The sequence below is a fragment of the Micromesistius poutassou genome, assembly GCF_964030765.1.
Source record: "Micromesistius poutassou genome assembly, chromosome: 4".
NCBI lineage: Eukaryota > Metazoa > Chordata > Actinopteri > Gadiformes > Gadidae > Micromesistius > Micromesistius poutassou.
Genome location: NC_140274.1, coordinates 1271783 through 1286866, shown reverse-complemented (window position 1 = coordinate 1286866; position 15084 = coordinate 1271783). Strand labels below are relative to the sequence as shown.

At 43.9% G+C, this 15084-nt stretch overlaps 2 protein-coding genes across 3 annotated transcripts in view; one reads left to right on the top strand and one right to left on the bottom strand.

The window, feature by feature from the left end:
- Positions 1-200: 200 nt before the first annotated feature.
- Positions 201-3256, top strand: vma12 (vacuolar ATPase assembly factor VMA12). The gene is made up of 6 exons (XM_084466797.1): positions 201-580; positions 682-755; positions 1460-1549; positions 1926-1968; positions 2346-2458; positions 2855-3256. The coding sequence occupies exons 1-6, from the start codon at positions 397-399 to the stop codon at positions 2948-2950; spliced, it is 600 nt and encodes a 199-aa protein (XP_084322923.1). The 5' UTR covers positions 201-396; the 3' UTR covers positions 2951-3256.
- A 9819-nt stretch (positions 3257-13075) lies between these two features.
- The window catches only part of smtnl (smoothelin, like), a 16098-nt gene continuing 14089 nt past the window's right edge, over positions 13076-15084 (bottom strand). For both annotated transcript variants that reach the window (XM_084466865.1, XM_084466866.1), the window contains exons 7-9: positions 15081-15084; positions 14449-14600; positions 13076-13240 (exon numbers count right to left, since the gene is read on the bottom strand). The exon at positions 15081-15084 is cut by the window's right edge and continues 120 nt beyond it. In XM_084466865.1, coding sequence (XP_084322991.1) covers positions 13114-13240; positions 14449-14600; positions 15081-15084 — 283 coding nt within the window. In that variant the 3' untranslated portion in view covers positions 13076-13113. The remainder of the gene's footprint in view (positions 13241-14448; positions 14601-15080) is intronic.

Here is a 15084-nt window from a genome sequence, read left to right as displayed (position 1 = left end):
TATCATGTCTACTCTTTATTATGTCTACTCTTTATTATGTCTACTCTTTATCATGTCTACTCTTTATGTCTACTCTTTATTATGTCTACTCTTTATCATGTCTACTCTTTATTATGTCTATGGTGTGAACGCGCCATTAAAACCAAACCGGAAGTGGTAGGGTCAGTATCATGTGACTCTGATACACGTCAGAGTCACATGATTTAACATGGCGTCCTCCGACCTTGTTTACAGCCGTCCTGACAGCGTCTAACGAGCAGTTGATATAGCGGAATAATATTAATATCAACGCTTTTTATTTGAGCGGTAGTACCGCAGACTAAACAATCACCGTCCGCTGTGAGAGTTAACGTTGTGCGTGTAACCACACTGTCAGCGACCCCTCTCCTCCCAGCCATGGCCTCCTCCTTCCAGGTGGGAGACGGAGTCCGACTCCGGCTGACGGAGATGCTGCAGCGGAGCGGCTTCTCCTGTCCGGAGGAGCTGCGGGCCGAACTGAAGGGACTGGTCGACAACAGAGACCAAGACACGATCTCATTTGCGACTTTAAGAAAATTAAAGAATTGTCTTCGAGATAATGGTAAGACGTGCTGCGTCGTGTCCACTCATCACGGGTTATGTAGAATCATCCGCCGTGTCTTGAGAACCCTTATGAGTTTAAGTTGGACCTCTTGCTTCCAGGGCATCCCTTCTACCTGCACCAGTTGTTGGAGGACAGCTCGCTGTATCTGCCGGAGGTGGTGAAGCGTCCGAGGGTAAGGCTAGATCTCATTACAGCCCTCGGCCCTACCCCTCAGCCCTACCCCTCAGCCCTAGTGTTGAAGTTGCTTTCAAACTCCAGAGTTATTTTAGTTCATCAATGTTTCAGACAAAATGTATGGCAGTTATATCGGAACTTATACCGAACACATATACTAATGGTAGTAACCTATATGTACTATGTAGTACATATAGGTTACTACCATTAGTATATGTGTTATAGTTTACTATCATTAGTATATTATACTAATGATAGTAAACTATAACACAGATACTAATGATAGTAAATTATAAGACATATACTAATGATAGTAAACTATAACACATATACTAATGATAGTAAACTATAACACATATACTAATGATAGTAAATTATAACACATATACTAATGGTAGTATATGTACTACATATACTAATTATAGTAAACTATAACACATATACTAATGGTAGTATATGTACTACATATACATATACTAATGATAGTAAACTATAACACAGATACTAATGGTAGTATATGTACTAATATACTAATGATAGTAAACTATAACACATATACTAATGGTAGTATATGTACTAATATACATATACTAATGATAGTAAACTATAACACATATACTAATGGTAGTATATGTACTACATATACATATACTAATGATAGTAAACTATAACACAGATACTAATGATGTGTTCTTCACACAGAACCCTGAGCTGGTGGCCCGACTGGAGAAGATCAAAGCCCAGCTGGCCAATGAGGAGTATCACAGGATCACGCGTAACGTCAACACTCAGGTGACTTCTGTTAACATGACCATGTGCAATGTGCATGGGTTGGTTGGCAATGATCATGATTTATAATGTATGATGCATTTACATAGATTCCAGGGTCATCTGAAGGGGTCAACATCATTGTAGGGATTACCCCACAATGGTACACTTTCTAGAATTTAATTGTTGAAATGGTTATAATTTTTTGAGTTAAGGTATTGTGATGTTACACAAATTGTGTAATAAGCAGGATAATGTATAGGATGTAGGAAGACTCCGCTTCGTGTCGGTGTCCAGTTCGCCCTATCGGGGCTTATTTCCCGATAATGACCGTCATTCTATACATTATCCCTTACTTATATCTCTTACTTATGTCTCTATCTCTCTTATTACCTTCAAGGAAATGAACCGGAATGGAACACTGGCAGATTTTGGAATGCAAGGTCTGTCCTTCTATCTCTCTATCTCTCTATCTCTCTATCTCTCTATCTCTCTCTCTATCTATCTCTCTATCTTATTCTTATCATATATTGATGTAATTTCGTCATGTCATTTTGTCTCTGTGAGAAGCGTTGTTGACTAGTGGGCTATTAGGATACAAGTGTCTCATGGTGTGACGTGTGTCGTCTAGCAGATGACATGTTGGTACATCCTGGTAAGGTGTCTTTGGGCAATACGCTCCCAACATGCATATGATAATAGCTCAAATACAAGTATTGTGGCAATATGGTATATCAATTCTAATGTTCATTCATTCTAAAGCACTAGAAAACTGCAGTATAAATGTGTTCACCATGTACCATCCCTTTCCTGTTCCCAGTGCGCTCAGCTAAGGCAGCTGTTGTGACGGTGTTAAACTTCCTGGTGACGGTGGCCGCAACATTTGCCTGTTCCTACATGGGCAGCCAGTATATCTTCGATGAGACTACAGCGGTAAATTCTAGCACTTTATCATAGTGGTGTCAGTGCATAAAATGTCCACTTCCTTTGACACCTTTTTCTTTTCTGCATATCTATTTAATGTAGAATTATTTAAGGATGACTTATGCCTAATTATGCTTAGAAATGGGTCTTTCTCCAAAGCTTTTAGATGTCAGTCAGCACTCAGTGTATGTTTTGGATTACATCTGACTGCTTTACTCAGTGTGTTGAACTATGCACACAAAAACTATTTGAGTTCCTGTCAGTTGTTTGGGCAGCTTTCAAAATGGAATCATTGCTGTACATGCCCATTCAAGACATGGATTTAAACCAGAGGTTCCCTCTTAATGTGGACCGTTTGGATGTTTTCTTCTTTAACACAAATGAACCCCTTTGCTTTGGTTCCAGAGGGTGATTTCTGCAGTTATCGCCACGTCTGTGGTCGGTTTGGCGGAGCTGTACGTCTTGGTCCGAACCATGGAAGGAGAATTAGGAGAACCATAGGGGCTCCGTCAGGACCCTGGGCCCTCCACAGCGTTCTCATCCATCATCAGCAATATGAACATATCTATTATATAACAACATTTTGAATTTCTTGGTCACTTTGAGAACATTAAATCTGGGACCTGGTGAATGGACCAAACGATTTGAATGTTTTATTTTTGATGTTTGGTGTTGATTGGTGCCAATCACTTTGGTATTGATATCCTAGTTGTTATATTGTTGCATCTTTTTTTATTTATTAAACCTTGATCTCCTTTTTCCCCACCTGTTGGATCTAATTCTTGTCATTAAAAGTATTACTTGTCTTAAGAATGATGTTGTAGGTATTTTATTGTAATCACATTTCTATGCTAGTGAAACTTGGCAGGCATATAGATGTTGGTAACTGCTACTCAGAAATGTAACATTATTATGCTATTTTTACTGTTATAGGACGTCATTTCCACACATTCCCATGGCAGTTCTGTCTGGTTAACAGTTCTTGACTCCAACTACCAGTATGCTAGAACTAGACGTACCAAACCAATGGTACACAGGTGCAACCAACCATAGGTGAAGCACCAAGCAATTCTGGAAAACCGCTCAAAGTAGAACTCCCCCTGGACAAATTGACCAATGAACACCAAGCTTGGGATGAATCGTCAGCATACCACTGGTGGCAAAACCATGGTTTTTAGATCCACAAACTTGTATATTAGTCCATTTAGTAACTGGTCAGTTTCCTGCTGAACAGTTTGATTCATTCGTGGTAGCCTTTTTGAACCTTATCTAATCAAATCCAGGGTGTACTTGGCCGACAAGGCTGTCACAGACACAATATTAGCACTGTATCTCAATTGGTCTTGAGGGCGCTGCAGGTAAGATAATAAGATCATGTGAGTAACTTGTTGAAATGCCATTTAACCACTGAAATACTGTGAATATCCGTTGTGGTGCGCCCACCTCTGCATAAGACCATTTTTATTTAGTTTTTTCTTCAAAACCCTCTTTTCTGCTCTTTGCAACTCTCCCATCTTACCCATCATGTGGTATTTTCTGAGGTTTTGACTTAAGACAACCTTTGTGCCTAATTACTGTTACTGAAGCCATGAATCATGTGTTCCTCTAAAGCAGAGGTGTGCATACTGCTGGCTTGTTCTGAAAATAAATAATTACTCAGTCCACTCAGAATTAATTCTTAATACATTTTATTCATTTATAAAACGTTTATTAAAACTGCTGGTACGTGATCGTGACGAGGACTTTTTTAGCAGGTGTCTGTTAGGGTCTATAGACCTCGGAAGAATAAGTCCCAGCTCCGAGGCTCCCGGTTCCCTCGGTCAAATGTCTATGGGAAATAACATGGGCTTTATGAATGATCGTACATAACAAACTAGGTGGCGAAGAAGTAAAAGCTGCGTCACGTTTTGAATTACACACATTTTCCATCTAGTTTTGACTGTCTTTTTGGATTGTCTGTGCCGTTAAAATAGCATTTATAATCGTTTACTACGTTAACGGCACCGGCAATTCAAAAAGCCAGTCGAAACTAGATGGAAAATGTGTGTAGTTCAAAAGAATGAACGAATCATTAACAAGAACGAACCAACCTGATTCCCTGTTTCAGTTCGTCTTCTTCGTATCATTCGTTCTCCGAGCCTCGACTCCCAGCTCCACCCACTAGTCGCTGACTCGCGAGTCGCCGGTCGTTCACTGACTGTTTAGCGGTGAAGACTCGAGGACTGAGAAGTTACGAGAGCCAGCCGGGCAACAACATCCCGATTCTAACATGAAGCGCTCCTTAGCTAAAAGGAACTTAGTTAATGTTGTGTTGATTGATGACCGTTTGCACCATTGCACGATCGCGATTCGTTTGAACGAGAACGAGGGAGGAGCTGAGTCTGACCGACTCGGCTGAGAACTGTGATTCACCGCTACCGGAAACGCGACTGAACAAACGAACGAACAAACGATTCGAACGACTCTTCTTGGCGAACTGACCGACGCAAACTGAGTCATTCCAACGAATCATGAAATCCACCACTACATGGACCTATAAAGAACAGGCCCCCAGGAGCAGTGCCTACTTCCGCAATCCACCAGTGGCCAAGCCTGGTATTGCAGTTGTTTTGGCGGGCTGTGGACGGGTCCCTCGATTCATGGGGCCCGGAAGTAGATATCCCCGTTCACTCCAATACAAATGGGGACCAGGAATGTGTCGGAATATGTCGACTAGTAAGCGTTAGCAAATACTGAGCCAGGTACGAATATCGACCACTGAAGTTGGAAGTACGATCTGGTGACGACTGCAGGGAAAACAGGTGTATTTGAAGGGGAGTTGATGAGCTGATGCAGGCCAGGTGTGAGCAGTTGAGGTGTGGCCGACACAGCACAGAGACAGACAGGGGGTGTGGCCGACACAGCACAGAGACAGACAGGGGGTGTGGCCGACACAGCACAGAGACAGACAGGGGGTGTGGCCGACACAGCACAGAGACAGACAGGACAACAGCTGTGGCTATGACAGTGTCATTAAACTTTCTCATTGATAAAATACAGCAAGTCCAGATACAGATCCGATGATGAACACCTGCATGGCCACATCAGGATTACACCTGACTTCAGTGCACTTGTTCAAGCTCATCAGGGATGTCAGTCATACTCAGAGGCTCCTCAGGAGCCTCTGAGCCTGTCTGTATCTGTACCAAGAACAGGTGTATTGAGCCTGTCTGTATCTGTACCAAGAACAGGTGTATTGAGCCTGTCTGTATCTGTACCAAGAACAGGTGTATTGAGCCTGTCTGTATCTGTACCAAGAACAGGTGTATTGAAGTGCATCCAATGCAATGCTGAAGTGGGGCATCACAGACAGTGCCCAATGCGAGTGTGGAGACCCAATACAAACTGTGGAACACATCCTAACCAGCTGCTCCAAACACCGGCCCCCGAACGGCGAGCGTGGTCTAATTGACCTTGATTATAGGACGCTGGACTGGCTCGCCTCAACAGAATTGAAGGTCTAAGGACATACGACAGAAGAAGTGCATCCACATTTAATAATATAGGCATTACAACACACACATATAAAGAAGTACGCAGTACTACTTCTTTATAAGTGCACTGAACCTGTTCAAGTTCAGTGCACTTGGTACAGATACAGAGTTTATTCACATTCATTTGGAGTGACTTTTAATTACAAATGCTTAATAAGAGTTACAGCAATATATTTTCTATAATCCAACCTAATGGTTAAGACATGACAGAATTTCCTAGGGACTCAAAGGCATTCATCATTTCTAGTGTGGCCCCCAATGAAAAGAGATGGCCCTCCCTGCTCTAGAGCCAAGGTGGAGCCTGTATTTATATTTTTTGGCGGCATGCTATTGTATTGCAGCCTATTTTTACCTCTTGTTATAATCCTATCATCTTGATACCTAACATGCATGTTCTTAAGGACAAAATAGTATTTTTCTGGAATAACAATAATATGGAACCAGGAATAACGTGTTCTAGCGATAATAGCTATAAAAGTGAATGCAACTACATAGCGATAGATACATACTTGTATTAATCCGATGGGGAAATAACTTTGTTTCAGCACAACAAGATAAGACTAAATAAAATAGAATAAAATCATCAACTGAAAGTAGACAACAGAAACCCAGTGCGCATATACATTTAATGTGCAACTAAAATAGTTAGATAAATTGGTAGATATTGGATGTAGGCAATAACAACAAGGCCCAGTGGCGCTATGTGTAAGAAGCAGACTGTGATGTGAAGAGGAGGTGAGGGATGGAGGTGGTGCTGACGTAGTGACGCATTGTGAAGTCTGACAGCAGTAGACAGGACCTCTACTGACACTTTTTGGGGCACTGAGACAGAATGAGTCTCTTGCCTGTCCAGTGTCGTGGTAAGGATGAGATGTGTGGTTCATGATGGCCAGCAGTTTGGTCGCCATCCTCTTCTTTGTTGGTCGATGTTGGAATCCACAGCTTTGATGCTGCTGCTCCAGCAACATCTGCCGTGCAGAGGGAGCGCTCAATCACATTCTGGTGGACTAACTGTCAAATTAATAAATCCATCGTCTCATCATGTTTACTGATTTGCTTACTGATCTGCGTTTATCTTTTTTTGAATTGGACGAGCCGGAGCCTCATAAACCGTGCATGTCGATGCATGGGTCAATAGGGATTGCCCTCCTGGACACACATGATTTAAGCTACAGCATGGAAAACAATAACACCAAGTAGTCTGTGTCAAAACAACTGTCATTTAATACAGCCAAATATCTGCCCCAACTGTTTTTATCCACTCAACACTGACCCCGCCCAACAGATATGGCCTCAGATATAGCTTGGATAATATTTTCATGAGAATCTAATCCTTTTCTTGTGAATAAACACACATCTGGTTGTATCAGTTGAGAGATTAAAATTTGCATCATTACATCTGGAATTCAAAAATATAAAAGTATCTACCAAAGATCTGAGATTTGACACTGGGATTAGGATTTATTTGAAGATTATTTGGTATTAAAGATGATTATGATATGCTGAGCTCACCGTCCAACCGTAGACACCGATGGCCCAACAGTGAGGTCCTCTGTCATATCTGTGTATTATTGCCTCTCATGTAATACTTGAAGAACTTAAATCCAGGCAGCAATTGCAGAGGCTGTAAGCTGATGGACCTGAGCTGCAGATTGATTCAGTTCTTATCCACTCTTTTCCATCCAACCCCCACCCCCCAAAGTACTCATGTTGCCATTGATAGGAAAATAAAAACAAATTCTCGTACAATAATAATAATTTTCATTTTAATAATGGTATCATGGAATAATATTTTTAATCAGTGTTTGGAAATATAATACTTTTCGAGGTCACAGCATAAATGCATGTTGGATCTGTTGTCACAGAGAACAAAACAGACAAATCTACAGTATATCATGTGCCGGCCTGAATCCTGTGTAGGAACAAGTGTTCAGGTTATTCTGTAAGCTACTGTAAGCTTTGCTTCTCCATCCACCAAAACACATACTTAAGGATTGACACAGACTTAACAGTATGGTTTCAAAATAGCAAATACATTTATTCCTTAGATATAAGTACATAACACAACAGTCAACAAAGTATATATGGTATTAGACAACATTTTAATCATATAAGAAATGGGTGTGGGAAATTCAGCCAAAAATGACTTGAAAAATAATCTTATGGCATGGTTCAGCTCTGCTTCTCTTCTGTTGCTAAAGCCATGAAGTCCAGCGTAGTTATCTACATGATTATGTCTATTTGGAGATTAAGTTCTACTCAAAACTCCAGGAAGTTGGTGACAATAGCTGCGTTGTAAATGAGGTCTGAGATATAGCCCATAGAAGTCTGAGGCCCCGTCTGTGGGTGGTGGTGATGGTGGTGGTGGTGGTGGTGAAGTCCCTGGGATCCGTCCCAGTACACCTGCGGGGGGTGGGACGGGACCACTTGGTCCACTGACGTATGGCTCCTGCAGCCTCTGGTGAGTCCTCCATAGATGGACTGACCTCCGGCCGGCCCTGGGGGCACAGGGGGCGGTTTGACGCCCGAGCCCTCAGGCCTGTGGCTCTGGGAGGTTGGGGTGTGCTGGTGGTGGGGTGGCCTGTGGCTCTGGGAGGTTGGGGTGTGCTGGTGGTGGGGTGGCCTGTGGCTCTGGGAGGTTGGGGTGTGCTGGTGGTGGGGTGGCCTGTGGCTCTGGGAGGTTGGGGTGTGCTGGTGGTGGGGTGGCCTGTGGCTCTGGGAGGTTGGGGTGTGCTGGTGGTGGGGTGGCCTGTGGCTCTGGGAGGTTGGGGTGTGCTGGTGGTGGGGTGGCCTGCTGTGGTGCTGTGGGATGAGACCAGAGAGGGAGACGGGGAAGGTGCCCATGTGGTTCAACTTCCTCTGAGGGTCCTCCTCCCAGGGAAGCGTCTCAGAGAGTTTATATGGAGACTGGGGAGGGTGGGGGTGGTGATGGTTTGGGTGGTGATGGGGGTGGACGGCTGGTGAAGACGAGGAGCAGAAGCCAGGGTTGCTGCAGAGCTGGAGCCAGTCGGAGAACATCTGTTGACCTTCATCCAAGGGCTGATTCTGCTCGGAACGGAATAGACCACCGATGGTGGTGGCGGTGTGGAAGGTGGAGGAGGTGGTGTGTCCGGGGGAGGGCACTTGGATTATGTGCTGGTTGGTCTCTGGATCTCCCCGAGCCCCCAGGATGGTTTTGGATGACCTCGGGAGCCTGACAGTCTTGATACTTCTGGCTCTTCGGTTCTGGAACCACACCTACGGAATGGAATACTGTTACACATTCTACTTTCTTATACCACCTGACCCCGCCTTTAAAAAGGGCTTCAAGTTGGTTTCATCCTGTAAATAACTTTTATCAATGCTTGAAATGCGGACGACCATATCAGGGAAGAGAAAGGTTCAACACCCAGTGGTGTTGAGGTTTGGTTCTTCTTTAGACAGACTGTACTGTAGCCTATAGACAACACATTGTGGGACCTAGTCATACGTATTGGAGGAAAGAATCAACGAGGGAGATTAGTAAAGGCCTGAATAGGTATTTAGTAGCCAGATTTATTGTAATGTTGTGGCGGCCCTCGCGCTCCTGCGACCGCTGTTAATTGGTTTGTTAATTGGTTTGTTAATTAACACACCCACCTGTATCTTGCTCTCGGGCAGGTGTGTGTGCTCGGCCAGGCGCTCGCGCAGCGTGATGTCTGGGTACGGCGTCACAGCGAACGCCTGCTCCAGCTCAGACAGCTGCACGCGGCTGAAGATTGTCCTTTTGCGCTTCCTCTGGCCCTCCACACTGCCCGCGCGCTGCGGCTCTAGAATAATCAACACAACATGAGGGAAAACAAACATTTGGTTTGTTACGTAACGTAATAACAAAAATAATATCGTCTATTCTGCACGCTTGGTTTGTGAAATAAAAAAATAGGAAAAAAACTAGGCCTATTGTGGATTCTGGAAAAGTATCACAAATGGAAATATTTGGAAGAGAAAGAATGGTGTCCATGAAATGTAATGTATTATATTAGTAGTAATAATAACAATGATAACAATCATAATAATAATAATTACTATTATTGTTATTATTATTATTAAAATCCAAGTTGTTGCAAGAATATATTATTATTTAATCAGGCTAATCAGGCTAAAAACCTATCTGACATACCTTTATTTTCTCCAAAGAACCCGTTCAACTCCAATTCTTTATGCTTGCTGTTGAGTAATGAGGAGTTGGATTCCATGAAGAGAGCCATCACAGTTTAAATATCCACTGTGTGTCTCTTCCCTGGACCTGCTGAGAATGATATGAGGGCTCGACTGGAAGTGGGTCACTTATAGCGGGGTTGTTACTCACGCCCACCATCCCGCCCAGTCGTTGTTGTTGGCTGGTGGGGCCCAACCCCCCTGTAGGCCCTCCGAGTCTCTAATCCCCTAACCCTGCATGGATGAGGTCGCTGTGAGTCTTGGGCCAGAGAAATGACGTGTGCATCAGTGTGTTTCCCTGTGGTCTGTGTGGAGGACTAGCCTCTCTCTCAGGATAGGGGGTCTCTAGAAGAGGATAGGGGTCTCTAGAAGAGGATAGGAGGGTATCTAGAAGAGGATAATATAAGAGGATCGGGGGGTATCTAGAAGAGGATAGGAGGGTCTCTAGAAGAGGATAGGGGTATCTAGAAGAGGATAGCGGTCCCTAGAAGAGGATAGGGGTCCCTAGAAGAGGATAGGAGGGTCTCTAGAAGAGGATAAGAGGGTCTCTAGAAGAGGATCGGGGGGTATCTAGAAGAGGATAGGAGGGTCTCTAGAAGAGGATCGGGGGGTATCTAGAAGAGGATAGGAGGGTCTCTAGAAGAGGATAGGGGTCCCTAGAAGAGGATAGGGGTCCCTAGAAGAGGATCGGGGGTATCTGGAAGAGGATAGGGGTATCTTGAAGAGGATATGGGTATCTAGAAGAGGATAGGGGTATCTTGAAGAGGATAGGGGTCCCTAGAAGAGGATAGGGGGGTCTCTAGAAGAGGATAAGAGGGTCTCTAGAAGAGGATCGGGGGGTATCTAGAAGAGGATAGGAGGGTCTCTAGAAGAGGATAGGGGTATCTAGAAGAGGATAGGGGTATCTAGAAGAGGATAGGGGTCTCTAGAAGAGGATAAGAGGGTCTCTAGAAGAGGATAGGGGTATCTAGAAGAGGATAGGGGTATCTAGAAGAGGATAGGGGGGTATCTAGAAGAGGATATGGGTATCTAGAAGAGGATATGGGTATCTAGAAGAGGATAGGGGTCCCTAGAAGAGGATAGGGGGTATCTGGAAGAGGATATGGGTATCTAGAAGAGGATAGGGGTATCTTGAAGAGGATAGGGGTATCTTGAAGAGGATAGGGGTATCTAGAAGAGGATAGGGGTCCCTAGAAGAGGGTAGGGGGCTATCTAGAAGAGGATAGGGGGGTCTCTAGAAGAGGATAGGAGGGTCTCTAGAAGAGGATATGGGTATCTAGAAGAGGATATGGGTATCTAGAAGAGGATAGGGGTATCTAGAAGAGGATAGGGGTCCCTAGAAGAGGATAGGGGGGTCTCTAGAAGAGGATAGGGGGGTCTCTAGAAGAGGATAGGGGTCCCTAGAAGAGGATAGGGGGTATCTGGAAGAGGATAGGGGGGTCTCTAGAAGAGGATAGGGGGTATCTGGAAGAGGATAGGGGTATCTTGAAGAGGATATGGGTATCTAGAAGAGGATAGGGGGTATCTGGAAGAGGATAGGGGTATCTTGAAGAGGATAGGGGTATCTAGAAGAGGATAGGGGTCCCTAGAAGAGGATAGGGGGCTATCTAGAAGAGGATAGGGGTCTCTAGAAGAGGATAGGAGGGTATCTAGAAGAGGATAGGAGGGTCTCTAGAAGAGGATAGGGGTCTCTAGAAGAGGATAGGGGGGTCTCTAAAAGAGGATAGGGGTATAGAAGAGGATAGGGGGTCTCTAGAAGAGGATAGGGGGTATCTAGAAGAGGAGACAAATCATGAAATCAATGGTTTCACACAATTACATTGGACCAAAAATATTGACAATGTAGCTTCAATGTGGAATTCTGTTTAGAAAAGAGGTTTGTGAGCCGTGAATTCACATTCCTCTTCTCCTTGGATTGACTTTATGCTGGTCGCTATAGATTGTTATTATTGATTATTATTATTATTAATACTAATAAAGATGTATTCCTGAACATACGTGTGTTAATGACACAAACAGCGCACACAAGAAGTCCAAATGGGTTCCAAGAAAACACATGATAATCATCATTTAATGGTTCTACACCCTTATCCCTTGGATAATTGATAGTTATATTGACTCGTTCACGCAGAAGTTCAATTCCTTGGATGCTATTCAAAAAAGCTTTGTAATAAATGTGTTTTCATTTGTATGTCACAATAGCCTCTAGGTTTCAGTCGTAAACAGTGAAGAACAGCCAAATGCAGATTACAATCACAGAGGCGTTTTTCGACAGATTTAGTTTTATTAGACTAACACAATTATGATCTTAATCTCAATTATGATCTGAGCTCAGGAGAACACAGTAGGCCCTGTCTCATTAACGCTGTTCATTGCACGTGTCTCAAATGGAAAAAAAAAAAAAAAGAAAAAGCTGGGCTATACAGCCTAAACATTGGATATATATTTATACATATTTTGTTTGAATTTATTTAACTAACTTTTTCTAATTTCCTGATTGTAACCTATGAGCTACACACCCCATGTGTGTTAAAGGGGTTTAACACAATCTCCTATTGACTCTATTGATGATAAATGAATACAATACGGTAGGCCTATAACAAATACAATACGGTAGGCCTATAACGAATACAATACGGTAGGCCTATCGAAAAATATATATATTTCTCCCTGTTTGCAATACAAAGGCACATTTCAGGCCAAAACAAAATAACAAATAGTCAACCCAAAAAATGCTGTCATAAAAGGAATAAGCTTGAGGACCTATATTTTATATTTTCAATTCATACAAGTCAACAGCAAGTCAACCTAAACAGACACAAATAGACTATAGTTTCCCTCAATGTGGCGAGACACACGCACATCACCGCAGCCTTCAGTAATTCACTCCTTCTGCCACCAGGGGGCGCTCTCTTCTATGTAGAGCAGGGAATTGAGTCGTTCTCTTGCGGCCCTTCACTCAAACTTCCGCAGGTGGTTGTAGAGGGACTGGACGTAGGTGAACACACACATGGGGTCTGGTTTTCGCCCCATGATCATCATGTCTTCCACTTCGATCAGACGGTCACAGCCCGCCTTCGCCCTGAGGAGCACACAGTGATGGATTGGATTATTGGTACATGAGACATGGTACACATCAGATCAGATGTGTTTTGGTTCTGGTTATTGATTATGTTTGTGTTGTAGACTGGGTTAGATAGTGTGTGTGTGTGTGTGTGTGTGTGTGTGTGTTTCTCTCTGGGGAGAGATTAGGCATTTGAAATGTGGAGTAAAGCGGAGGAGGGAGGAGGGAGGGGAGGAGGGAGGGGAGGAGGGAGGAGGGAGGGGAGGAGGGAGGAGGGAGGGGAGGAGGGAGGGGAGGAGGAAGGAGGGAGGAGAGAGGAGGGAGGATGGAGGAGGGAGGGGAGGAGGGAGGAGGGAGGAGAGAGGAGGGAGGGGAGGAAACAGCTGGGTGTTCAGAGAGGAGGAGGACTGGAGTCCATCCAGGAGACACATTACTGAACAGGTGTGGATGACAGTGTACATACATTGAGGCAAACAGGCACACAGAGAACTCTTATCCAAGGCCCAGTTCAACAAGATGAGTGGTGGATCCTCCTGGTAGGCCACTGTAGGTTCTTATTGCAGGACTGTTGAGGTATCTGTGTGTGTGTGTGTGTGTGTGTGCGTGCGTGCGTGCGTGCGTGCGTGCGTATCGTAGTGAGTGTGCACAGAGACTTTATGGTAAAGATCTCCTATAGATTCCTGAGTTGTTCAGAGTTGTCATGTGGACGGCGTGTGTCTGCGTGATGGACACACAACCAGTGTTTTAGGAGCAGGTCAGAGGACTTGAATGCCCTTTGACCTTTACATCATCTATAGCTGAGCAGCCAAGCAAATGGAAAATACTATACTATACTATACTATACTATATTATACTATACTATATTATACTATACTATACTATACTATACTATATTATACTATACTATACTATACTATACTATACTATATTATGCTATACTATACTATGCTATGCTATGCTATGCTATGCTATGCTATGCTATGCTATACCCCTGAAGGGCTATAACAGAGTCATATGATCTAACGGAGGGTTATTATTGTGCTATTGTATTAACTATTTACTCATTATGGTTTTATTTTACTCTGCACTATTCATTATTAATTATTAGCTCTTATTAATATCAGACGGGAAATGAGGGTTAAGTATTTAGGACTAAGTATTTAGTGTTTAGCTCATGCTAGAGTTGGTTAGGCTTTAGTTAACCTAGACCCAGCGGTGGCTCTTACTCTGCCGTTCCGAAGGCCAGCTCAAAGTTGTGTTTGCGGGCGGCCGGGGACAGGGAGGCGTAGTCGAACGCCGAGGGGAAGAAGGAGTGGACCAGCGCGCAAAAGGCCAGGCCGTCGCTCCAACTGGACGAGAAGTTCTGCAGCTCTACACTCTGCAACAACGGAGGGAGGGGATGATGAGACACCACACACTCATAAGAGAGAGAGAGAGAGAGAGAGAGAGAGAGAGAGAGAGAGAGAGAGAGAGAGAGAGAGAGAGAGAGAGAGAGAGAGAGACAGAGAGACAGAGAGAGAGACAGAGAGAGAGAGACAGAGAGAGAGACAGAGAGAGAGAGAGAGAGAGAGAGAGAGAGACAGAGAGTGCCTGTGTATGTGCGTGCAGGCCAAGAGAACAGGAATTAGATTAAACAATAGAAAAATAAATCACACCATAATTCACTGATTGTCCATTCCAACCTCTGCCTGGGCAGACAGGAGTCAGATCATTACTGTGAGGGCAGCATCTGTTGCTAGGGAACCAACCCTCTGCTGGGATAATGGTTGAAGCGTATACAGCACTGGTGAAACCTGCAGACTATGGTGTCAACATTCTAGTGGCCGTTGGTCTCCACACAGACCCAGCATGTGGTCACCTGG